General features: G+C 41.4%; 1 protein-coding gene across 1 annotated transcript in view; it reads right to left on the bottom strand.

Annotated features, from left to right (window-relative positions):
- LOC125895868 (cadherin-2-like) overlaps window positions 1–17111 on the bottom strand; it is a 398602-nt gene extending 381491 nt beyond the window's left edge. Inside the window, exon 1 of the mRNA XM_049588038.1 lies at window positions 16961–17111. Within this exon, the coding sequence (XP_049443995.1) occupies window positions 16961–17002 (42 nt within the window). The 5' untranslated portion in view covers window positions 17003–17111. The remainder of the gene's footprint in view (window positions 1–16960) is intronic.
- Window positions 17112–26334: the final 9223 nt, after the last annotated feature.

The raw sequence follows: 26334 nt of genomic DNA, 5'->3' as shown, positions 1-26334 counted from the left end.
TCAAAACAAGAAGTCGAACATTTTGATTTTGACTTGTGATTTTGGCGTGATTTCCACATGTTGTATTTTCACGAACTAGTCCTAGGGATTTCATCCAATCAACTTCAGATTTTTTACAGATCATCCAGAGACCATGCTGATCAAAAGTTGTGCTCTGCATGTCTGTAGGTCAAAGGGCGTGACTGCTATGGTGCTGCCATTTTTGATCCATCGCCATGCATATTCAAGCAGCTCTCTCTCCCACATAATTCATCCAAACTGCTTCAGAATGTCTGTACATGATAAGATCCCCGCCCTCAATGCCTCCATATGCTCGTAGGCAATCTCGCCTGTGGCGCCCCCTTGTGGAAACAGGAAATGCCATCTTTTACACTGACAAACACCAACCTCAAGCTCCTAACCTGATCAACTACATTTTGTGGCCACATGACGATCAAGTTGATGAATCTCCACAGTGACACACGTGTCCTGTCATGTTACAGGCTGCCGTGGCGGTGTTGGTGACTTTTCATCCTTCGCCACGGAACATCAACTTGGTATAAATCCTTCATGCATTGTCCGATTTGCTCGAAATTTCACGTGTGATGAGGGTCCACCCCTGAACGCACCTGGCCACATCTGGTTACGCTCGTAGCGCCACCTGGTGGATGAGCAAAACATTGCGTTTTTTCGCTCCTGCCAGGTTTTTTCTCCCTTCTCGCTTCGCACCACAGCCCCCACGTGCCTCAGGCCCCCAAGGTTGCATGGGGGAGCGAGGGCCCAATCACAGCTGCTTGCAGCTTTAATTATTATTATTATTGCGACATTTCATGCCCCAATTTCACCACTTTCTCAAATTTCAAAATGCTTCTAACTTTCCACATTCGTCCAGCCGCATCCGAAAGTCGATATTTTTGGGCAGTTGCACATGGTCGACACGAAATGCTGAAATAGCGCCCCCTACAAATTTTCAAAAACGCCTCCACATTGGGGTTAGTTTGTCGTAGGCAAACGAAATTTGGTACACACATGTATCATACCCAGACGCACAAAAAAGTCTCTTAACGTCATGGTAAAATCCCAACAGGAAGTCGGCCATTTTGTTTTGAATTTTTTCATTACGGTGATTTCCACAACTTAAATTTGAATGAACTCCTCCTAGGGATTTAGTCCGATCGACTTCAAAGTTGGTACAGATCATCCTGAGAACATGCTGATCAAAAGTTATTAAAAGCTTTTCTCTATGTCAAGGGGCGTGGCTGCTAGGGTGTGACAAAATTTAGCGACTTTTCGTTTTCTCGCCATCGAATTTTGAATGGACCTCACGCCGACATACTTGATCTCGGCAGCTTCAAACTCGCTGGACATGATGATGGCTCCGCCCTGAACGGCCAGATATATTAATATCCCACCTTACTCATAGCACCCCCCGGTGGTAACAGGAAATGACCAGTCTTTACTTTAACATGTACTGATGACACAAACTTGACTGTATCAACTTCATTCCACTTCTAATGCATGCAGAACTAGTTGGTGAAGCTACCTTATGAATGCTGTGAAGCTACGTCTAATGGTGTCAATGTGGCAGCGTGGCGACTATCGATCCCTCGCCACTAAATACGTTTGGCTTTTTGATGGCTTCAGCGATCTCATATCCTCATGCAAATTGATACACAGGTCAAGAATGGCAAGCTCTTTCATCTGATAGGGGCGCCGCCCATGGGGGGGACAAAATACGTCTGTAGCGCCCCCTTGAAATATTCAATTATTCAAATATTTTCATTTTTTGGAGGAGGAAGATGAAAATTGGTGCATATGTGTATGTTGCCCAGGCGCACAAAAAAGTCTCTGCAACCAATGGTCTACTCCAAACAGGAAGTCGGCCATTTTGATTTAAACTTTTCATTTTGGTGGTGATTTTGTGATTTCGACACCTTGTATTTTGACAAACTCCTCCTACAGATTTTGTCCAATAAACTTCAGATTTGGTACAGATCACCCTGAGACGATGCTGATCAAAAGTTATTAAAAGCTTTTGTCTATGTCAAGGGGCATGGCCGCTATGGCGCCGCCCTTGCCATCAAATGCATTTGGCTTTTTGATGGCTTCAGCGACCTTATATCCTCATGAAAATTGATCCACAAGTCAAGAATGGCGAGCATTGCATCTGATAGGGGCGTCGCCTATGGAGGGGGACAAAATGCCTCTATAGCACCCCCTTGAAATTTTCAAAAACCCCTCCCCATAGGGTTTTTTTGGAGTAGGAAGATGAAAATGTGTACATATGTGTAAGTTGCCCAGACGCACAAAAAAGTCTGTACCACCAATGGTCTACTCCAAACATGTTCATCTACAGGATTTTAGGAGACTAGATGTGTGGTAGTCAGCATCTGTTGGTGGTAAAAGCTACTCAAGCTGAAATAGCGACTGAGAAAACTTTTATTTTGTTTAATATGTGGAATATGAATAAAACCAAAGTGAGGAGAAATCATGGGACTGTTTTTAAATTTCATTTTCACCCAATTATTAAAAACACTGAACAACATTTAATGACTTTCTCAAAGGCTAATATGAAAAGAAAGTGATGTTACATATAAAGGGATAGTTTGACATTTTGGCAAATTTGCCTAATGCCGTAATCCCTATAGTTATATGAGTAGGTAGGTCTACATTACCTTTAATTGTCAGTTCCTGCTGTTTTGAGATTGGTGAGACAGAGCTGCCTACTGCTCAGCGCACAAAATGGAGGTTTATTAGCAGCCGGCCTCTTTTAATAACCGGGTCTAAAAAAAATTAATAAATAAACGTTGGCCTCTTTTATAAACCAGACGTGTTTACTTGCCGTTTTTATAGAGCGCTGGACCTGGATTACACACACACATAGACACAGAGAGCACATTCACACACACAACATCCAGGCACACACGCAGTTGCGCACTCTCAGCTGATTGTAAACAGATAAGATGGTGACAAGATGCAACTTCAGTGTTAATTTAAAGCTAGAAGTTTTGAAATATTCCGAACAAATGTCGGAGGAATACGCCGCGGGGTATTTGATGCCTGGTTGACAGAGGACGGCCACAAAACCTTCACAAAAGGAGGGAACATGAGAGCAGCTGACAAACGCAAGATAATGTGTTACCGGTGACAGAAGTCCAACTCCAGGTCCAGTAATTTCCTCTTTCGTTGGTGTCATGACTGCCCAGTAGTACCTGGACATCCGAGCTGTGGCGGCACACAGGTATGTGGCGTGTCAGAGGAGAAACGAGCCATTAAAATTTCTCTTTGTGTTAGGTAACAGCGTTAGGCTGACCAAACGTCCTCTTTTGCCCGGACATGTCCACTTTTCACATCCCGTCCGGGGTTTTTTTTATAAACTGATAATGTCCGGTTTTCTGTGTGTTTGTGTGTGTGTGTTAGAGTGCGGCACGAGCCGCATATTTCTGTCCAAGCCCGAACCAAGTCCGACATTATTTAATGACCAAAGCACTGAGTTTGTGTCACGCAGTACGGTTACAGGCTCCCCTATGGGCCCGAACAATGCATAGTGCGTCCAAATTCACATCTGTTCTTCTCTCTGGATTTTCTCTGCGACTGTGCGTCATAGCGAGAAGCCATGCATATCACGTGAAACAGCGGAATTAGCACTTATAATAGCACTTGTCGGTAGTCCAATGTTTTCACAGCGAAAAAAAATGATGAAGTTACACTAAAATTATGTATAACAGCTTTCATACAGCTCTGCACACACATTACTCTTGGATGGATTACTCGCGAATGCAGCATCGCACAGAAGTACCACACATATCACGTGAAAGCGCAAGAGCAGAGCTTTCCAATGATACCTGTCATCCCATCATGCTATAAATCCAGATTAATTGTCTACAACATAAAAACCTGATGAATTTCTTTACAGTCTATTGTACAGATCTTGTTATCAGTCACTTCATATAGTGAGGAATATCGTATCTTACCATGTCTTAGGCTTGCATGTGTTTCTCCCTGTCTATCCACATTTGTGGTCCGGCTTTCAAGATGCAAATATCTCCATATTGTCCAGTTGGCACTCCATCAAACTTTGTATGACAAGACCAGCCACTTCACCTTTGCGCACCCGGACAACTGTAGCCTAATTATGCATGCCTGGCAGGGCCGTAGTCACCATATACATTGAGGGGGGACATGTCTCCCCCCCCCCCCCCCCCAATGCCCAAAATGCCCCCCCCAATATATAACTGAAACTGAAAAACAACAACAGACTTTGTTTACTGCAAACAAAGTGGCAAATATTATCTTGGAGGACATCATTGCACTTGGTTTACTATTTTTCTATGATCTTAGATGTAAATATTGTATGTTTCTTTCAGATAAAACACATTTTTGACTTGTGAATGAGTCAATGGAATTTCTTGCAATAATGAAAAAATACTGGCAATCATGTCCGCCTGGCACAAACCACATGCTTTGGACAGCTGTGAAGTGACAGATTGTCCCAGCATCATGGTTCTTATATTGCCAGATTCCAGAGAGTCTCCCCTCTTCATATATGGCAGAATATGTCTTTTTCCAACTTGCTATGGTGAGATACATGTAAAAATGTAAGAATTTAGTCACACGGATTTGTTTTTTTCATTGATATAAAAATTAATATAAAATACAGGCACATAGTAGGACAGAAAATGATGGCAAATCTGGTTAGCCCAGATAGTCCTGAAAAAACAAGATGTAGCATGTGTATGTAGCCTTTATAATGACTGTGATATGAGCTTAAAAGTAAAGGCAGTAAAAATACCCCAGAAATGCCTAGGGCCCATAAGGTCAACAGGCCGGGCATGCGCCGTGGGTACTCAGCGGAGAGTGAGACCTCTGTGTTTGAGACAGGAGCAGGAGGCGGGAGAGGGAGACATAAAACAAAATAAGATAAAATAGGAAAAACCTGTCTCCCTCTTTTATATTATTTTCAGTGTTTAATCAAGGCAGAGGCGGACGGCTGGAGGTCCAAGACTTCCAGCGAGGGGAGAGGTAGAAACAAACAGCCAATGTGTGTCTGTTTATGTTATGTTAAGGTGTTGTCACGTAAATAACAGTGCCCAAGCAATAAACAGGACAGACAATAGGATTTTATTTATTTTTACACTACATTTTTACTGAAAGCTGACCGAATCCGACCCAAGCCCGAATACAATTTATATAGCTATAACGGGTCGGGCTGGGTTTGGTCAAAAATGTAGAGCTACATTTTTGACCAAACCCGGCCTGACCCGTCGGGTACCGTCGGGCTTGGATCGCCACACTCTAGTGTGTGTCCCCTATAGAGGCCTATCTGAATTTCTGTCTTTGAGAGATATTATTTTTGTAATATAACTGAATTTTCTATCCATACATATACATTTTAAATATATTAAAATGATAAGGCATCTTTAAGTAAACTGCAAGTATCATTTAAGTAGGCTATGTCATGGCCAGCCGAGTGTCCTCTTTTTTGGAAATCAAAATATGGTCACCCTAGGTAACGGCCCACAAGCCTCACTGCACTTTAGGGACTGTTCTTTACTTATGAAGGGACTGTTCTTTACTTGTCAGGGGAGGAGGGTGGCTGGTTGATTTTTAGTTTATTTTTTTTATTTTGTTTTGATCCCCCTATGTTAATCACTTATTGATGCTGTTTTGTAAGTATAAGTCAGTAAGTAATTTATTCCTTTGAAATATCAGTGATGTATTATAGAAAAGTGATTTATCTTTTTATAAATGACAAAAGGCACATCTGCGTCATTCTTGCCGAGGTATCGTAATACTACTCAGAACACTGTGATACTTTCACTGGTATCGTAACGTGGGGGGTGGGGCAGGGGGCGCCGAGGGATGGTTTGCCCAGGGCGTAAAACTAGCCAGGACTGCCTCTGGCACTGATATTTTTACCGTAACAATCTTTATCTATGGAAGCCAATTTTCACCAGTAATGGGAAAAAAATCGCCATTCCTAATCAAAATTGTGAGATAAAAAGTCATAATTATGAATGTAGCCTAGTTTTAAAATTAATTTGTGTCATGTTGTCTTGTAAGGTGTGTGGCATCATGGTGGCTGCAGATGGGACAGAGGATGAGATGATTCACTGTTTTAAGGCAGGACAACTAGTACACTGCGATGTAGTAAATAGTAAATAGTGGTGATTTACAAAAACACCAAAAACTATTTTTATGGTTCAAGTAAAGTTTGTTACTGTAAATAATACAGTACTTTATTTGTAATACTATATAGAAAACATACATTTTTACTGTAAAGACAAGTTTACATAAATATTTCTGCTGTTAAAATTTAAAAAAAATACAGTATTTGTATTTTCAGATTTGGCTGTGATTTTTTTTTTTTTTTTTATTCAAAGCCTCCTTCAAATAGTAGCCTGCCCCTATTTGTAGCCTGGCCCCAAACTATTTTTTTGTTAATAGTAGCCCCGGCTTTGAGGACATACGGTATTTATGTATCATACAGTCACTGGCCACTTTGTGTACAACTGTGTTATCGAATCTAATCCAGTAGAACGACTACACCATGATTTTTTCCCCGAAGCTTATACATTTTCGGTTATTGTTGACATCGTCTAGAAAGTGATGATTCTACTTTGTTTATTATTGAGGTCATAGTGAATGGTGGTGGTGTACTGGGGTGGTCTCCTAATTTTGTCTAATTGATGGGGACAAAATATTAGGAACACTTTTAAATATACTGCAGTCCAGTAAACCAACACCACCCACTACGACCCCAACAATAAAGTAGAATAATCACCTTTCTGACAAAAGATGAAAATGTAAAAGCTTTGTAAACATAGAATGTGTGGCAGAGCTGTTGTATTGGATTGTATTAGATTGCACAGGTGTACCTAATAAAGTGGCCAGTAAGCCCCACATTTACACCACCAATCCATGCCTGCTCTGGGTCTCCCCGCAGCCCCTGGTTGCTCAGCAGCCTCAGCCCCTGAGACCATGCTGATCAACTCTTATTAAAAGCTTTTCTCTATGTCAAGGGGCGTGGCCGCTATGGCGCCGTCCTTGCCACCAAAATACCTTTGGCTTTTTGATGGCTTCAGCGACCTCATATCCTCATGAAATTGATACACAAGTCAAGAGTGGCAAGCTCTTACATCTGATAGGGGCGTTGCCCACGGGAGGGACAAAATGCCTCTATAGCGCCCCTTTGAAATTTTCAAAAACCCCTCCCCATAGGGGTTTTCTTGGAGTAGGAAGATGAAACGTCACACCACGTCAGGATTAACTTACTCTGAGTTTTCACATAACCTCTTCAGTGATGCGTGCTGCTGGCCCCCCGCGGTGGCGCGGGAGAGCGAGGGCCCGATCACAGCTGCTTGCAGCTTTAATTATTATTATTCTTTCTTTCTTTCTTTCTTTTTCTTTCTTTCTTTCTTTCTTTCTTTCTTTCTTTCTTCCGCCAACTCTTTAAACTGGAATTTGACCCCTTAAACATGCTTAAAAACTCACCAAAATTGGCACGCATGTCAGGACTGGCAAAAAAATTTATGAAATGAAAAAATGAATCTGAAAAGTGCCAAAATGGCCTCTCTAGCGCCACCTAGCAGCTTGTACGAATGACGTAGAAAGATCAAACCAAATCTGACCTGACCTAAACCCAACAGGAAGTGAGCTATTTGCCCTTTCAAAGTAAGATTTCACCTCAAAACCGCTCTTTTTCAAAATTTCTTCAAAAACCATCTCCTCCTACACCGTTTATCGTATGGGCTTCAAACTCGCACACATGACAGATCAACTCCTCCTAATCAGATAATCTGTATAACTTAGGTGTTTTCTCGAGACCTACAAATCACACGCTGCAACCACTGACCTAGATCCAACAGGAAGTGAGCTATTTGCCCTTTCAAAGTAAGATGTCATTTTTCAAAAATTCTCTTACTAAAAAATATTTCCTCCTACACCATTTATCGTATCGACTTCAAACATGCACACATGACAGACCAAGCACTGCTAAACAATTCCTCTGAACAACTTCATGTCACAAAACCTCTTGACAATTTTTGGACCACCTAGACACACTTAAATGGCTATTGCGCCCTGTAGGAATGACGTAGAAAGATCAAACTAAAACTGGCTACTTTCTCTCCTTGAGACCTACAAATCACTCATTGACACCACTGACCTAAATCTAACAGGAAATGAGCTAGTGCCTCTGAAAGTAACATGAGCAAATGTGTCAGCTGTGAGCTAGACATTGTAAACTTGCGACTAAGATCGCTTTTTTGACTCCACAAACATGAAGGCTATATACTGCGTTCAGAACGAGTGTATCTCTCTGGTGATATCCAGAACTTTGGACCCGGTTCCAAAAAAGAACCGGATCCGGATCCCAACCCTGATTGTAATGTACTGTAATATAAAGTCCCTCTATTGCCAAAAATGACCTTGCGTTCTCTTGACATTGCTTGTTTTATCGACATTTTGACTCTTACGAATAATTCGCACTGTCTATGTGAGCTGGAGGCCGACAGCGAGCCCAAGGTCCCGTTCATCGCTGCTTGCAGCTTTAATATTATTACTATTTTTCTATTATCTTAGATGTAAATACTGAATGTTTCTTCAAAATAAAACACATTTTTGTCTTGTGAATGAGTCAATGGAATTTCTTGCAATAAAGAAAAAAATACTGGCAATCATGTCCGCCTGGCACAAATCACATGTTTTGGACAACTGTGAAGTTACAGAATGTCCCAGCATCATAGTTCTTATATTGCTGATATGTATATATATATATATATATATATATATATATATATATATATATATGTATAGATAGATATTTAAATCTGACTTAATGTTATCCTTTTGATAACAATAACAATAAAATAAAAATAAAAGAGAGCTAAATTAAAAGCCAGGCTAAAAAGGTAGGTCTTGAGTTTAGTTTTAAGAGCCTAGAGTGGTACGTGCAGGAATGAGAAGCACGCCAGGGGCAAAACAACGCAGCTAAGGAAAACAAAACTGCATATCAGCATAAAAAAAAAATCACAGATACCGATAACCCTAAAAATTCATAAAATCTGCCAGGCCGATTATCTGTCGACCCCTAGCAGCAGGGCTGCCCCTCCCTAAATAAAGAACACGCGCTGTGTGTATGGCCTCATCTTCCATGGGGGGCCACATTTTGCGTGAGAGGACGCATTTGCGCAATGGATGCGCATATGTGGTACCGTGAGGCACGCGTAGAATCAGCTCGAGGAAGGAGAGAAGAGACCTGTAATCTGACCGTGCATGCGTCGCTGCAGTGTTTGACAGCACTCGACATCTGACCAATCAGAGGGGTGCGCCGGGAGGCACTTGCAGAGGAGTGAGCAAGAGGGAAAAAAAGGCAAAACAAGAGGAAGCTCGTGCTTCACTTGAAGGTGGGGTATGTTGTTGAAATAAAACTTTGCGGCACAAACACCTAAGCTGCTACTCATTAGATAGGAATCTCTGTCTCCAGTCTCTGTCTAGACTGGAGAATTTTTTTTTCCAACAGCCCTGATTAACATTTATTGAATGTCTTGTTAACGCCCTATGCATTCACCTCTGATGAAAAGGAGTGGTAAAATGACCAGTTGGTGGTCGTATATATTGATAGGCTATAAACTTTAGCCAATATATAATATATTGGCTAAAGTTTATAGCCTATCAATTTATGTTGTTAATATAAGTTTTCGACTATTTTTATGGAGGTAAATGTCGCCATCTGTTAGTGAATTTAATTCATAACAGACAGCTTTTGAGGAGACAGAGAAATACTGATTGAAATGAGTGTATAACTGATGCATTTGTTGACAGAGGGAACTAAACTTGAATGTAAAGTTTGAAATATCAGTGTGTTTGATCCTGAATTAGTATGTTTTCTTAGGACTGTATTCTGTACATAATAATAATAACAATAATAATAATACTAGGGCGGCACGGTGGTGTCGTGGTTAGCACTCTCGCCTCACAGCAAGAGGGTTGCCGGTTCGATCCCGGGCGTGGGAGCCCCTCTGTGTGGAGTTTGCATGTTCTCCCCGTGTCAGCGTGGGTTCTCTCCGGGCTTCCTCCCACAGTCCAAAGACATGCAGATTGGGGACTAGGTTAACTGATAACTCTAAATTGTCCATAGGTGTGAATGTGAGCGTGAATGGTTGTTTGTCTCTATGCGTCAGCCCTGCGATAGTCTGGCGACCTGTCCAGGGTGTACCCTACCTCTCGCCCGATGTCAACTGGGATAGGATCCAGCCCCCCCGCGACCCTCAAGAGGATGAAGTGGTTAGAAGATGAATGAATGAATGAATGAATAATATTACAACAACAACAACAATGACAATAATGATCATAATGATAATAATAATATCAATAATAATAATAATAAGTTTTTTGTTAATATTAGTAGAAGTAGTAGTAGTACTACCAGACCGGTGCGGTCATTTTGTACCTATGATGCATTTGGGATGGGGAGAGGTGGGGGGGGGCTCCAAATAAAATTTCGCTTAGAGCCCCAATTTGGTCAGGAGCAGCCCTGCCAAAAGTCAAAAGCCAAATGTCAAAAGTGCCAGCAGATGGCAGGAGCTACATTTGAAGTACTGTACGCAAACATACAAGTGACTGAATCCTCCACAACAAGTTCCTGCAAATGCTTCATAACAAAAGCCTGTTTAGAAAATAAAGAGATTCTCTCAACGGAAGTTATAAGGGGCTTTTAATTTTTTTTAACAGATACAGGAAGTGTTGAGTTTGAAATGACGGCGTGATACATTAAATTTATTAAGGCAAACAGATTTGAGTGGATCAAAAGTAAAAATATAAAAATACAGAGAGAATAATAAATAATAGCCTGTTTATGATGTAGTCTGTTTCAAATGAAGCTGGTAGCCTCTGCAGTTGTGGTGAGTAAAAGCCACTATTTTTTTATTTTCTTACTTAATGTCCATCTCCGTTATGAAGAAATAACACTCTTTGCTAGCTTGTTGCTAATGGCAGCACTCATCAGGTTGATAAAGTGCCTCTGCTGTTTCACGCCGGCATTTTTCCCTTTTTACTCTGTGTGGTACCATCCCTAGAGGAAATATCAAACACCCTGGCCTGTTGTTGTCATACAGTTTTCTATGGCAGCAGATCAATCTGTGTTCCCATTGGTCAAAGTGATGGCTGTGACAGGAGCAGTCGTGAACGACAAAAAGAAAATCAAACATGCTAGACTTTCTGTTGGAACGTAGTGAGGTGTACCAGACGCAGCTTCGAATGTTAGCTATGACACACTACACGAGATGAAACAATGGATAATTGCTTACGACACTCATTGACGTTTACGATCCATATCGACACTGTACATCGCTGCGTCGGGCTAGAACCAGTTGTTGACGAACAGGCACTGTCCCCTCCCTGGGACTTGCCTGTCTCCTGTGCATTCTGATCCAGACGCCAGGGGAGCCCAAAGTCATCATCAATCATGGTCTTTAAGCCAGGCTTCCATGAGGGAAATGATACAACAGTGTCTGTACTCGGAAAGGAACTCAACACCTGCCCAAAGTTAATCTATTTTGTTTGAATGCTGGCGAGTATGACAGAGGGCAGAAGAATCGGACTCAGCTGCTGTCTCTGTGATCTTTGGCGCATCTCTCCTCTCCTTCCCTGCTTCCTTGAATGAACTAGGGATGGGCAGCACAAGCAAAAACACTATTCAAAAATCATAGCAACTATTCGACAATTTTTCGAATAATCCCCCCCCCCCCCCGCCTCCCGGAGCCACACACTCAGAGATCCATTCGTCTTTAAAGGCCCGAACATACTCGGGCGGAACGTACGCAGAACGGACTCTGCAGAGGTCCGCGCGGACTCAAAGCGGACGTCCGCAAGCCCTGTGCGCGCAAAGCTTAGATTTTACAACCGCTCTGCGCACCGGTGACTGCTCGGCATGTATTTTTCACATCACGGGGATTTTTCACGGACATTTTTACATGAAACTACAATGCGGAAGTGCGCTCAACTGTGAAAGCCCGAATGACTGCGGACATTCCTTGCAGAGTAGTAGTCTCTGCATGTTTCTCCTGTTTGTAGAAGAGCATCAAACTAGCTGGTAGCCCATCTCACACCGCTGTAGCAATCCTATACTGCCCTCGTGCAGTTAGGAGCTGAATTGCATGTCAAATAAAGTTGGGGGGGGATAAGACGGCAAATAGTAATAGTCGCATAAAAAAACGATTTTTCAAAAATAAAATGACTATTCGAAATTCAAAAATCGTGACCCATCCCTAGAATGAAGATTGTTTGTCTTGGAGCCAGCATTTTTCCCCAAATCCTTCCAGATTGCTGGTGGAGTCACCGTACCCGGATCGAACACTGTCTCCGCATTGCGCCACTGGAGAAGAAACTCATGGCCGTACTTCAGTCCATGGAATGGTCAAACTCATTCAGAGAAAACACCACCACAAACAGTGTAAAAAGCACCACAAAACAATATGCCACATCCATGGTAGACAGTTGACAGTGGAATTAACCCATCACCATTCATTCAACAGTCAAAAATGACTACACTACAAAAAACAATAAAAATATATGCGACTACTTCTGCCGGTCGCAAATAGTGCAGTGCCCTCCTGGCTTGATATGGCTTAATATTGACAATTACAAACACAAGTAGACAAATTGGCTTAATTATCACTTGCAGGATTCACAGACAAAGCACTTTTCTTTTGCTGGACACATTTTCCCTACAGATACAACATGCTTATGTTGTTAGCATAACCCTAAGGCATTTTACATTGTATAAATTAGTCTAGCAGTGATTTCCTCTACTCGTGTGAAGCCAGGAACAACAGCACATTTAATGTTACAAAATTCAGCTCCACTACAACTCACAAGGTTCTCCCACAAAACAACTGTCTTACACTAAATACATTTTCCAAACAAATACAACATGCTAACATTATTAGCACTACCCTATAGAATTTTACATCGTATAAATTAGCCTAACGACTAGCAGAGAATTTCTCTACTCATATGAAGCCAGGATAAATTACACAGTGAAAAAGTGAAGAGAAACTTTGTTTCCACTGAGGGAAACAATTATCTATATCAGCCAATATCAGCTGAAAAGTATTGTATTTTATGTCTCAATCTGCTGGTGGGCCATAACAATAAGAGTATGCATGCATTATATGCTGTTAACTCCATTACAAGAGAGACTTGATGATCACTAAAATTAGGTGGGGAAAAAAGTGGATATGTCGAAATTGGTATTGGTTATCAGCCATATGAGTTGTTATATATCAGCATATTGGATGTTGGCAAAAAAATCCAGTATGGTGCATCCCTAGTATTCAGCTAATAAAAATACACAGGAGGTCTGTGCTGCCACACCATGTAGTTAAATTTCTAGGGAGGTGCACGTTAAGCCTAATTCACATTACACGATTTTCACCGTGATTTTGCGTTGCGGAGACCATCATAATCTTTTGAGTGTTTATACCTGGCAACATGTGTTTCTGTCAGTGTCTGTCTCGCCAACTGCGTGTGTGCGTGTTCACCTGTGTGTGAACACCACAAGATTTTTCCACTGAGCCCTTGCCGACAGAGCCCCAGATAACGCGGTCACATCACCAAACATGGAGACGACACACCGTAAAGGCATGGATATTCTTCCCAGAAGAATCTGCCTCCAGGGCCTGGGTCCAAATAAAACGCACTCCCTGTGATCCTGTGGACGCTGCTGTTGTTGTTGTTGCTTGCCGGCTTGTCAGTGTTGCCAGATCGTGGGAGAGAAACAAGTGGCAACCTGGTGGCTTGTCCTCCTCACATTTCTTCCGTCCTCCTGCATGCTGACGTGGGGCGTATCCCACTTCTCACTGGCTGATACTCTTTGTCAGTCATGTCACACTTCTCTAGTTTTCTAGCATGCCAGATATCCAGTCCCAGTCACAGACGAGGGGGCAACTTGCTCATAGGCTTGTTCACACGAGGACTCGTCGTGGCACACTATCTGCCGACTCACCTCTGACCCAAGGTGGCTCTCAAGATCATCTGCGACGTCAAAATCGCGGTGAAAATCGTGTAATGTGAACAAGGCTTAAGGCTACAGCGTAGGTTACAGCATAGGCTCTGTGTCAACACAGAGTATGCTGTAGGTACAATGTTGATTTGAAGCAGAAGTATAAATCCTGCTTAAAACGACGGATCGGAATCATGCAACAACATTTTTTGCTGACATTAGCCATCAAAGAGAAGCCAGAGACTGTATCGTATTAAGTTGCTGTGAGCTGTGAATTCACCACCTCTAAGTAGAAGGCAGAAAATAATTTTATATCAGAATATAACACTATTGATATCTAGTGTCAGCAAAAATCCAGCCAATCCATCGATTGTGCAGTTAGCTTGTTTACAATAAAAGTAAATGTCACTGTCACACAGAACATTCTGCTGAACCCTGTTCAAACTCTCAAACTATGGAAAAAAGCAACAAAAAGTCAAATATTCATATTTAACTGCCAAATCTGATTTGACTGACATTCTGATCGGGTAGGACCCTATGTCTTTATTTATGTGTAATATTATTATCATGATATTCAACACAGAGCATATTTTCCCCATATGGTGCAGCCCTGCTGGCTATCTGGTCCGGCTCTGTTCCCAGACCTCACTTGTTTTATTGTGTCTTATCTCTTCTAGCATACATACATAACATAGAAGTAAAATGTTTCTAAACTGCAAAGTTTACAGTGAGACAAATGAATGGCATTTCAAGCTATGCTTAGAGCAAAATAAATCAGCATCAATATAATTATAGTAGAGAATACCAAGAGTACAGGATACACAAATGGCACAAGTACATCAACCACCAACCAGCGTTGAGAGGAAACAGACAGGGGGGTCACAATCAGAAGAAAGGGGTAGTCAAGATCAAACTTAGGCTAATTAACTTCCAATATCTGTCCTTGATTGAACTTAAGACTCTGGGAAACAGGGGGGCTGTTATCAATACAAACTTCAACAATGTTCTGCACACTGCTGTTTGCAATTTATCTCAGTAAACACTTAGATACAGCGATATTAAACATATTATTCCACCTGATATTCATATATCCCAACAAACACATACAGGGAAGGTGCCTTCAGGTATCATTGCAAAGCACATAATCACATTCTTTACAAAGAGCTCAAAAAGCATTAAAAAAACAATGTATGACAGGTTTTAGGGGATTTAAGGTAAGCCTTTAGGAGTGCTGACATTGCTGTTTTGGAGGGAAGGCATTGGGGATGGAATTATTTAAGGACCTGAACTTTGACCCTTTGGCACAGCACTGTCCTCTCTATTGATTTGTCCACATAGCATGGATCACCTATTTTTCAGCCATCATGTAAATCTCGCTCTAGGTGCATTCACAAGCTACGTCCAGCCTTTGAATAATGATATTCAGTAACAATGATTTCCCTGTACAGCAGTTTAAGTGTTTAGGGTTAATGCAGATAATTCATACTTAACCTTTACTGGCCACTGTACAAAGCTGTACAATAGTGTGTAAGATTTCCTTTATTTCCCTATATACTTTCTATAAAGTCACATATGTTTTCCTGGGTCACTGTGCTGCTGAGATGACTGACATCCCAATTCAAACCTAAAACGAAGGATAGCCTACACTAAGGCACATGGGCAGCAGTAGAAGCAACTGCATGTAAGTTGTAACGTTGGTATGGTCCTTTAAGAAGTGAGTTTAGTTTATTTACTTTATTAATCCCCCTGAGGGGAAATTCAATGTTTTCACTCTTGCTTGTCAATTACACACAGGTCCAAAAGACACACACATGCACAAACAGGACCTGTACATGCACAAAGTGGAGAGATGTCAGAGTGAGGGGGCTGCCCTTGGTGAGGCGCCCCGAGCGGTTGGGGGATTCAGTGCCTTGCTGAAGAGCACCTTGGAGGAGGTGAACTACACCAGGAGGTGAACTGGCACCTTTCCAGCCAACAGTCCACGCTCCATATTCCCAGCCCAAATCCATTCCCAGCCCATTCCCAGAAGTCTGACTTCTGGGAATGGGCTGAACCCCAGGCTGCCCAAACAACATCTCTGTCTGGAATGGAAGCCTCTGCTGTCATGTTCTCTCTCCCACACACAAACTACATTCAAAAATGGCTATGCTTAATGCCAAAGCACCAGATGACATGATCTGCGACATTAAGAAAATAATGTTGAGGTGCAACACTTTGCCAGTGTCCACTTTCACAATAGGTTCATATAAAACCAGGCCAAGAGGCATCACAGACCGTTAAAGAACAGCCACTCCGAGTGGCCACATTTCTACATTTAATGTGATAATACATAAATGCAGCCCAGACTATCAAACAGACAGGATGCAAAATCCAACAGATATAACTAATAAAACGTTTAAACCTTGCTCAGACAACGTTAGCCCATACCTAGTTAACGTTGTAAGAGGACACATAAAACTGCCATCTTTTTAAATCGTCGCAAGAGACGCTAACGTTATGTATCGGGGCTTTGATTCACTCAGGCTATATACTGGTGTTTGCCAATTACAAGTCAAACATCTGATTTCAGCACATGAACTGTGTCATTGATGAGACAAGATGTTGGGTGGATATCATTAACGGTTATTTCTGCTGTCTTTCCCTCAGTCCTACAGCTGACATGCAGCCGCATTTTACCCCGAATGCGTTCCTCTTGTTTGTTTGATAAATCACTCGATGTGCAGTGGAGCCGGTGCGGGTCTGGGATCAGCAGCATTCAAGTACCAGTAGGCTATGTGAATATCGACTGCTGTTTCCGGGCCTTATTTAGTCACGGATAGCTAAGATTTTAAAATTAATTAAGACGAAGCAGGCAAAGGCAGATGCATTGCCCCCCTCCCTCCCATCTTTCGATCTTCCTAGAACAGGCATCAGTCTCCGTTATCCTACTGCAACCTCCTTCAATCGCTGACTCGCTGTAAAATCGTAAATATTTACCTGCAGAGCCGCCATCAGCATCCACATCCCAAAGAGATGCATTGTGTTGTGTTATAATTCCGACAGAGTCCGCTGGACGTCAGGTTTTTAATTCCCGATATACCTCGGCGGCATGAGGCAGCCTCCTTCCCTCCACCAGCTCTCTTTGGTGAATGACTGCTCTCCCTAGCTCAGTCAGCAGCACTCCAGCCTGCCTGGCACCGTTCCACCGCCGGTCCCTCTGCGCCTCAGTGCCGCCATCTATTGGTCATCAGGAACACTTGAGCCCGGCTAGAGGGATTGAGAGATGCTTCCACGCTGGTTATGGATGAAGATTGGGGTTTTACTAATCTTAGATAGCATCAAAAAATGATTGGGTTCCCATAAAGCATACAGCTGGTTTGGGGATTATTAACGGGTCAATTCTACGCTAAAACGACTATTATCAGACACTGATTTCTAGTGACAGCCAGGGTTTGGCCCCTGATACAGGCTGGGTGACTTAGAGTTCCAGCCATACAAAGTAAAAAACAAAAAGCACGAAGGCAGAGCATTACAAACAATAAGGTAACAATGTTTAATACCGGTAAAACCAGAAAAGCCAAATTTGTGCAGTGGGAGGAAGCCTAACGCAGGTGAACGGGGATGAATAGTGACAGTCAGCAGGGCAGACTATAATAGGCAGAGACACCTGTCAATCAATATGAGGGGCCATACAAGCCATAATTCATTCTGGCCCTCTCACACACATACATTCTCCTTTCACATACATTTTTCCCCCGTTAAAGGGGTTTTTTTGGGGAGTTTTTCCTTATCCGCTGTGAGGGTCATAAGGACAGAGGGATGTCGTATGCTGTAAAGCCCTGTGAGGCAAATTGTGATTTGTGATATTGGGCTATATAAATAAAATTGAATTGAATTGAACTGAATATATTTTCACTCTCACACACATACATTCTCCTTTCAAATACATATATTTTCACTCTCACACACATACATTCTCCTTTCAAATACATATATTTTCACTCTTCTTTTACATACATATATTTTCACTCTCACATATATATACACTTTACTTTTCAACACATACACATAGGCTGCGGTCGTAAAGTCTTTTTTGCTTAGGAAGGTTCCTAGCTGAGTTAAATGACCCGGAAGTATTTTAGTGGCCACCATGATAAGAGCTGTTCAAATTCTCTAAACGCTAAGGAAAGGAGGTTCAATGCTTCCTTTTAGATCTCCTTTAGCATAGGATACATCGGACCTTCCTAAGCGATAGGAAAGGAGATAATTCCATCCCACAAGTCATTGCGGAGGCAATATTTACGCACCATTCACAAACTCAAATGATAAGGAAAGAAAAAGATCAACATGACCGAGAAAGGAAGGAGATCACCATCTAAGTTACCGCTGTTTATGAAGCATTATACGTCTCATGCCATAACTTGTTCATATATATTTTTTCAACTTTCAATATTATGTTAAACTCAGATGCGAACTATGAACGTTTCACTACTATTGGTATACTCTCTGTCCACAACTTTGTTTAACTTGTTTTATAACAGGATAAACAAATATACAAATATACAATGCATCATTTTAATTTTCCTATTTTCGTGTGAATGAGAAAAAACATAAATCCACATGCTTTTCCCATTTTCGTCTTCAAATGGCTAATTGATATAGAAATAAAACCAAAACCAGAAACCTACTTGTTTTTCGCCTTTATTGTCATATCTATACTATCTGCCCCTACTGCATCTCAAAACATTGGCATCGGCTATGCTTATGGCCTAGATAGATAGATAGATAGATAGATAGATAGATAGATAGATAGATTCAAGAGTATTAGCCTATCTAGACCTGCTCTATGTGTAAAGTGCCCTGAGATGACTTTTGTTGTGATTTGGCACTATATAAATAAAACTGAATCTAAAAAAACAGATAATCAATGAAGTAACGTTGCTGTGCCGCGTGCGTAAATGCGCATATACTTGGCGTATCTGGAGATTTAAATAATCAATGAAGTTACTGCTTTCCACTTTTTATTCCCCTGTGCAGTGTTTCCCTGCAGAGCTATAGTGGAAGGATCATAACAAAAAATACAAAAGACTATAACGTTAAAAGATATCTGCCTGAGGTTATTAAATACCTGCAGGAAGCACCCCACCCCGCAGCAGAAACAATAAGCGCGTTTCCCCATAAAAAGAGGCGCTGTGCGCACTTACGCACGAGGCACAGCAGCATCCCTTTCATTATTAATATTATTATTATTTATTATTTATCTGTCTATCTATGCAGTAGGGGCACATAATATTGATTTAACAATAAAGGCCAAACACAACTTAATTATTGGTTGTGCTCTAATTTCTACTCCAATTGTCCATTTGAAGAAGAAAATGGAAAAAGCATGTGGATTTCCATTATTTTTTTTATTCACATGGAAAAACAAGATAATGCATTTAATATTTGTTTATCCTGCTATAAAATAAAACAAGTTGAACACAGCTGTGGACAGAGGGGACACGCACCATAACATATGCTCAGTTTGCATCAGTCATTTATTCATTTGAGCGTTGTTGTTGTTTAGTAATACTATTAATTAATTTTACTACTTGGGATTCAGATGGGTGAGTGTGAGCAAACATTCTCAATGTGACAATTTCGTTTCAGTTTGTGGCTGGTAGCCTATATTCCTTTTTTACTTCAATTCCGACCTTAGTAATTAAACAATATCTTTCACCATGTTGTCCACGTTTATATATCCTGCATGAAACAACACGATCAGAACGTACGCCCCATACGTTCTCATCGTGTGCATTTTGTAGTCCATCTTCAGAACATTGTAGTTTCACCACAGCAGACCCACATCAATAATATCCTTCTCAGCCAATCACAGTGCGATAAATTCTTCTTCTTTGTTTGGTTTTATGGTGCGTTGCAACCATTGCTCATTAGGTGTATACCGCCACCTACTGTACTGGAGTATGTAGACGATAAATGGACTGTCTTCATTCAACGTTACATTCTTCTCTTACATACATATATTTTCTTTCAACATACATACATTTTCCTTTAACATACTTATATATGTAAATATATAATCTTTTATATATCGGATCTATCTATCTATATATATATATATATATATATACATAATTATAGTATAGTATATAGTAGAGAGCAAAGTGTATGAATGTGTGCATAAAATACATGAATGTGTGAGTGAATATGTATAAATATGAGAGTGAAAATATATGTATGTGTAAGGAGAATGTATGTGTGTGAAAGTGAAAATATATCATAGGTCAAGCTCCGTCATATCTTAGAGAGCTCATAGTGCCATAGTGTCCCACCAGAACTCTGCGCTCTGAGAACGCAGGGTTACTCGTGGTCCCTAAAGTCTCCAAAAGTAGATCAGGAGCCAGAGCCTTCAGCTATCAGGCTCCTCTCCTGTGGAATCATCTTCCTGTTACAGTCCGAGAGGCAGACACCATCTCCACATTTAAGACTAGACTTAAGACTTTCCTCTTTGATAAAGCTTATAGCTAGGGCTGGCTCAGGCTTGCCCTGTACCAGCACCTAGTTAGGCTGACTTAGGCCTAGTCTGCTGGAGGACCCCCCATAATACACCAGGCACCTTCTCTCTTTGTCTCTCTCTCTCTCTCTCTCTCTAGTATCCTATTACTGCATCTTGCTAACTCGGCCATTCTGGATGTCACTAACTCGGCTTCTTCTCCGGAGCCTTTGTACTCCACTGTCTTTCAGGTTAACTCATATTGCAGCGGTGCCTGGATAGTGTGACGTGTGTGGATGTGCTGCTGCCGTGGTCCTGCCAGATGCCTCCTGCTGCTGCTGTCATCATTAGTCATACTTCTACTGTTATTATACACATATGATATATGTATACATATGTATACTATATTATTACTTTCATTAATGTTGTTGTAAGCTACTGTCATTACCATCTCTCCTGCATCTCTCCTCTCTCTCTCTCTCTCTCTCTCTCTCTCTTTCTGTCTCATTGTGTCCTACGGATTACTGTTAATTTATTATGCTGATCTGTTCTGTACGACATCTATTGCACGTCTGTCCATCCTGGAAGAGGGATCCCTCCACAGTTGCTCTTCCTGAGGTTTCTACCATTTTTTTCCCCCCGTTAAAGGGTTTTTTTAGGGGAGTTTTTCCTTATCCGCTGTGAGGGTCCAAGGGACAGAGGGATGTCGTATGCTGTAAAGCCCTGTGGGGCAAATTGTGATTTGTGATATTGGGCTTTATAAATAAAATAGATTGATTGATATGAATGTGTGAGTGAAAATGTATAAATGTGAGAGTGAAAATATATGTATGTGTAAGGAGAATGTATGTGTGTGAAAGTGAAAATATATGAATTTGTGAGTGAAAATGTATAAATATGAGAGTGAAAACATATGTATGTGTAAGCAGAATGTGTGTGTGAGAGGGTGAGAATGAAATATGTCTTGTACGGCCCCTCATAGAGCGGGGCTGTTGTTCCAGTGACACACACACACACACACACACACACACAGACAGCGCATACACCAACTCAAGCTCGTAGCCTACCTTTAGATAGATAACAATGGCGGACAGAGCCAAACGGTCCAAAGTGTGGCTTTACATTACAAAAGTTGATGCAGACACAGTGTTGTCACAAGTGTGACAAATGTTTTGCGTGTAAGGGCGGGAACACTAGTAATTCGTCAAAACACCTTGAGAAAGTGCATCATATTCAGACAGAAAAAAGTACAGTGTTTGACTCCCCTGGCACAGTTAGTTCATATACGTCCAGTCCAGGTTTGTAACATTATGCTAGCAGCCAGCACGTGGAGTTAATAACCATTAGCTGTTTTGCGACCCTATTTACTAAATAGGGTTCCCGATTTGGGATTTTATTTGTGTATTTTTCAGATACTTCTAAATACATGAACCATAATTATAGCCTGGGCTGGGTGCATGGGAATATTTTTACTTGTAGGCTAGATTTGTTTATTTATGCTACAGTGATTTGTTTTCCACAGATCTCTAGGGTGCGAGCATTTTACTGCATTTGCGACTAAAAATACTGTTGTGCAAGGAAAAGAAATCATTCAGGAGCACGCTGTGTGAGTACAGATTTCAACCAGCAGCAGAATCCTGTCAGTTGTGGGTTGAACGGGGGTCACAGACACAGACAGGAATACGTATTCCTGTCAAATACGGCGGCCATAGTGCTCTGCAGTGCAAGATAACGGCTTACCGGCGACGGAGAAGGCTCCAGGTCCAATATTTTCCTCTTTGTTGATGTCATGGCTGTCCAGAAGTACCTGAACAGCCGAGCCGTGGCGGCACACAGGTATGTGGCATGTCAGAGGGGAAACGAGCCGTTCACATTTCTCTCTTGTGGTAGGTAACGGCCCACAAACCTCACCGCACTTTAGGGACTGTTCTTTACTTATGAAGGGACTGTTCTTTACCTGTCAGGGGAGGAGGGTGGCTGGTTGATGCTGTTTTTGAAGTATGAATAAGTCAATAAGTAATTTATTCCATTGAAATATCATTGATGTATTAGAGAAAAGTGATTTATCTTTTTATAGATGACAAAAGGCACATCTGCCTAATTTCTGCTATGGTATTGTGATACTACTCAGAACTGTGATACTTTCACTGGAATCGTACCGTGAGTCCCAATTTCGGTACCGTGACGACACTATTATTTTATGTATTTTACATTTCAAGTTGTAAAAAGTAAAATGTTTTGTTAAAAAACTATTTTGTTGCATAATGAGAATTGAGAAAATAAAGCAATTTCTGTTCTTAATTAGTAGTACCGTTAAAATCTTAACGATATCCATCCCTAGTAATGGGTAGTGAAATTAATTACTAATAAAATTTCAGTGATAATATTACAGTTACCCCAAAACAACTTGTTACATTACATTGCATTTATTATCACATCACTACTGACTTGAAATACAACAACCACATCAATAGACTTATTTTCATAATCGTTGTGCTGTGCAGGCACATCACAAAGTAACAAGCTAGTTTGGAAGATGGAAACGGTTGGAAATATTATTATTATCATCACTTGACAAGAAAACTGTTGCCGCAAGTGGTCGTACAAAAACTCTTTCCACTGTGAAAAACACATTCTCAAACCTTGGGACTGAAACAATAACTACACCCCACCAAAGGTGAGCCCTCTTTGGCCACAAAGGTCTGCTAAATAAATAATAAATGAGTAAATTGCGAGTGATTTAGCCTTAGGGGGCGGCTGTGGCTCACACGCAATTTATACTTCTGCTTTGAATCGACGCCATAGCTACAGCGTAGGCTCCACATCGACGTAGAGCCTACACTGTAACCTACGCCATGGCTTGACGTGCACCTCCACAGAACTGTAACTATGCATTGCGGTGACGTGCAGACTTCCTGTCAGTTTTTGTATACTAACACCATTTCCCTCAGTGGAAACAAAGTTTTTATTTACATTTACTGAACAGATAAGAAAAAATAAATTGTGAAGACAGTAGGGCCTACACATGTGTTTTGTAGAATAATATAGTAGCAAGCAAGTTTCCTATAGTTTCCCTCAGTAGTTGGTCAGAAAACAGCAGGATGTCACATTATGCGTTTTCAGACCCAGAAAAGCAATTTGAGAGCATGTTGTCACTTAGGCTGTTACTTTTGACCAGAAGCACACAGAAACAAGTTTCCAAGCCAGAAACATGTGGTTTGGTGAATTCTGCAGTAGCAAGGCAGTTTTCTCTGGTTTCCATCAGTAGTTGGTCAGAAAACAGCAGGATGTCACTTTTAGTGTTTTCAGGGCCCGAAAGCATTTTGAGAGCATGTTGTCACTTAGGCTGTTACTTTTGACCAGAAGCACACAGAAACAAGTTTCCAAGCCAGAAACATATGGTTTGGTGAATTCTGCAGTAGCAAGGCAGTTGTCTCTGGTTTCCATCAGATGTTGGTCAGAAAACAGCAGGATGTCACTTTTAGTGTTTTCAGGGCCCGAAAAGCATTTTGAGAGCATGTTGTCACTTAGGCTGTTACTTTTGACCAGAAGCACACAGAAACAAGTTTCTAAGCCAGAAACATGTGGTTTGCTGAATTCTGCAGTAGCAAGGCAGTTTTCTCTGGTTTCCATCACTAGTTGGCCAGAAAACAGCAGGATGTCACTTTTAGTGTTTTCAGGGCCCGAAAAGCATTTTGAGAGCATGTTGTCACTTAGGCTGTTACTTTTGACCAGAAGCACACAGAAACACGTTTCCAAGCCAGAAACATGTGGTTTGGTGAATTCTGCAGTAGCAAGGCAGTTTTCTCTGGTTTCCATCAGTAGTTGGTCAGAAAACAGCAGGATGTCACTTTTAGTGTTTTCAGGGCCCGGAAAGCATTTTGAGAGCATGTTGTCACTTAGGCTGTTACTTTTGACCAGAAGCACACAGAAACAAGTTTCCAAGCCAGAAACATGTGGTTTGGTGAATTCTGCAGTAGCAAGGCAGTTTTCTCTGGTTTCCATTACTAGTTGGTCAGAAAACAGCATGATGTCACTTTTAGTGTTTTCAGTGCCCGAAAAGCATTTTGACAGCATGTTGTCACTTAGGCTGTTACTTTTGAGAACTAGCTAACATAGTCTAGTTACAAAGACAGAAAGATGTGGTTTGGTGAATTCTGCAGTAGCAAGGCAGTTTTCTCTGGGTTCCATCAGTAGTTGCTCAGAACACAGCATGATGTCACTTTTAGTGTTTTCAGTGCCCGAAAAGCATTTTGAGAGCATGTTGTCACTTAGGCTGTTACTTTTGACCAGAAGCACACAGAAACAAGTTTCCAAGCCAGAAACATGTGGTTTGGTGAATTCTGCAGTAGCAAGGCAGTTTTCTCTGGTTTACATCAGTAGTTCGTCCGAAAACAGCAGGATGTCACTTTTAGTGTTTTCAGGGCCCGAAAAGCATTTTGAGAGCATGTTGTCACTTAGGCTGTTACTTTTGACCAGAAGCACACAGAAACAAGTTTCCAAGCCAGAAACATGTGGTTTGGTGAATTCTGCAGTAGCAAGGCAGTTTTCTCTGGTTTCCATCAGTAGTTGGCCAGAAAACAGCAGGATGTCACTTTTAGTGTTTTCAGGGCCCGAAAAGCATTTTGAGAGCATGTTGTCACTTAGGCTGTTACTTTTGACCAGAAGCACACAGAAACAAGTTTCTAAGCCAGAAACATGTGGTTTGGTGAATTCTGCAGTAGCAAGGCAGTTTTCTCTGGTTTCCATTACTAGTTGGTCAGAAAACAGCATGATGTCACTTTTAGTGTTTTCAGGGCCCGAAAAGCATTTTGAGAGCATGTTGTCACTTAGGCTGTTACTTTTGACCAGAAGCACACAGAAACACGTTTCCAAGCCAGAAACATGTGGTTTGGTGAATTCTGTAGTAGCAAGGCAGTTGTCTCTGGTTTCCATCACTAGTTGGTCAGAAAACAGCAGGATGTCACTTTTAGTGTTTTCAGGGCCCGAAAAGCATTTTGAGAGCATGTTGTCACTTAGGCTGTTACTTTTGACCAGAAGCACACAGAAACAAGTTTCCAAGCCAGAAACATGTGGTTTGGTGAATTCTGCAGTAGCAAGGCAGTTGTCTCTGGTTTCCATCAGATGTTGGTCAGAAAACAGCAGGATGTCACTTTTAGTGTTTTCAGGGCCCGAAAAGCATTTTGAGAGCATGTTGTCACTTAGGCTGTTACTTTTGACCAGAAGCACACAGAAACAAGTTTCCAAGCCAGAAACATGTGGTTTGGTGAATTCTGTTGTAGCAAGGCAGTTTTCTCTGGTTTCCATCACTAGTTGGTCAGAAAACAGCAGGATGTCACTTTTAGTGTTTTCATGGCCAGCATTTTGAGAGCATGTTGTCACTTAGACTGTTACTTTTGACCAGAAGCACACAGAAACAAGTTTCCAAGCCAGAAACATGTGGTTTGGTGAATTCTGTTGTAGCAAGGCAGTATCTCTGGTTTCCATCAGTAGTTGGTCAGAAAACAGCAGGATGTCACTTTTAGTGTTTTCAGGGCCCGGAAAGCATTTTGAGAGCATGTTGTCACTTAGGCTGTTACTTTTGACCAGAAGCACACAGAAACAAGTTTCCAAGCCAGAAACATGTGGTTTGGTGAATTCTGCAGTAGCAAGGCAGTTTTCTCTGGTTTCCATCAGTAGTTGGTCAGAAAACAGCAGGATGTCACTTTTAGTGTTTTCAGGGCCCGGAAAGCATTTTGAGAGCATGTTGTCACTTAGGCTGTTACTTTTGACCAGAAGCACACAGAAACAAGTTTCCAAGCCAGAAACATGTGGTTTGGTGAATTCTGCAGTAGCAAGGCAGTTTTCTCTGGTTTCCATCAGATGTTGGTCAGAAAAC

This window comes from Epinephelus fuscoguttatus, linkage group LG10 (genome assembly GCF_011397635.1).
Source record: "Epinephelus fuscoguttatus linkage group LG10, E.fuscoguttatus.final_Chr_v1".
NCBI lineage: Eukaryota > Metazoa > Chordata > Actinopteri > Perciformes > Serranidae > Epinephelus > Epinephelus fuscoguttatus.
The sequence above is the reverse complement of the archived record's forward strand: the minus strand, read 5'-3'. Positions and strand labels throughout refer to the sequence as shown.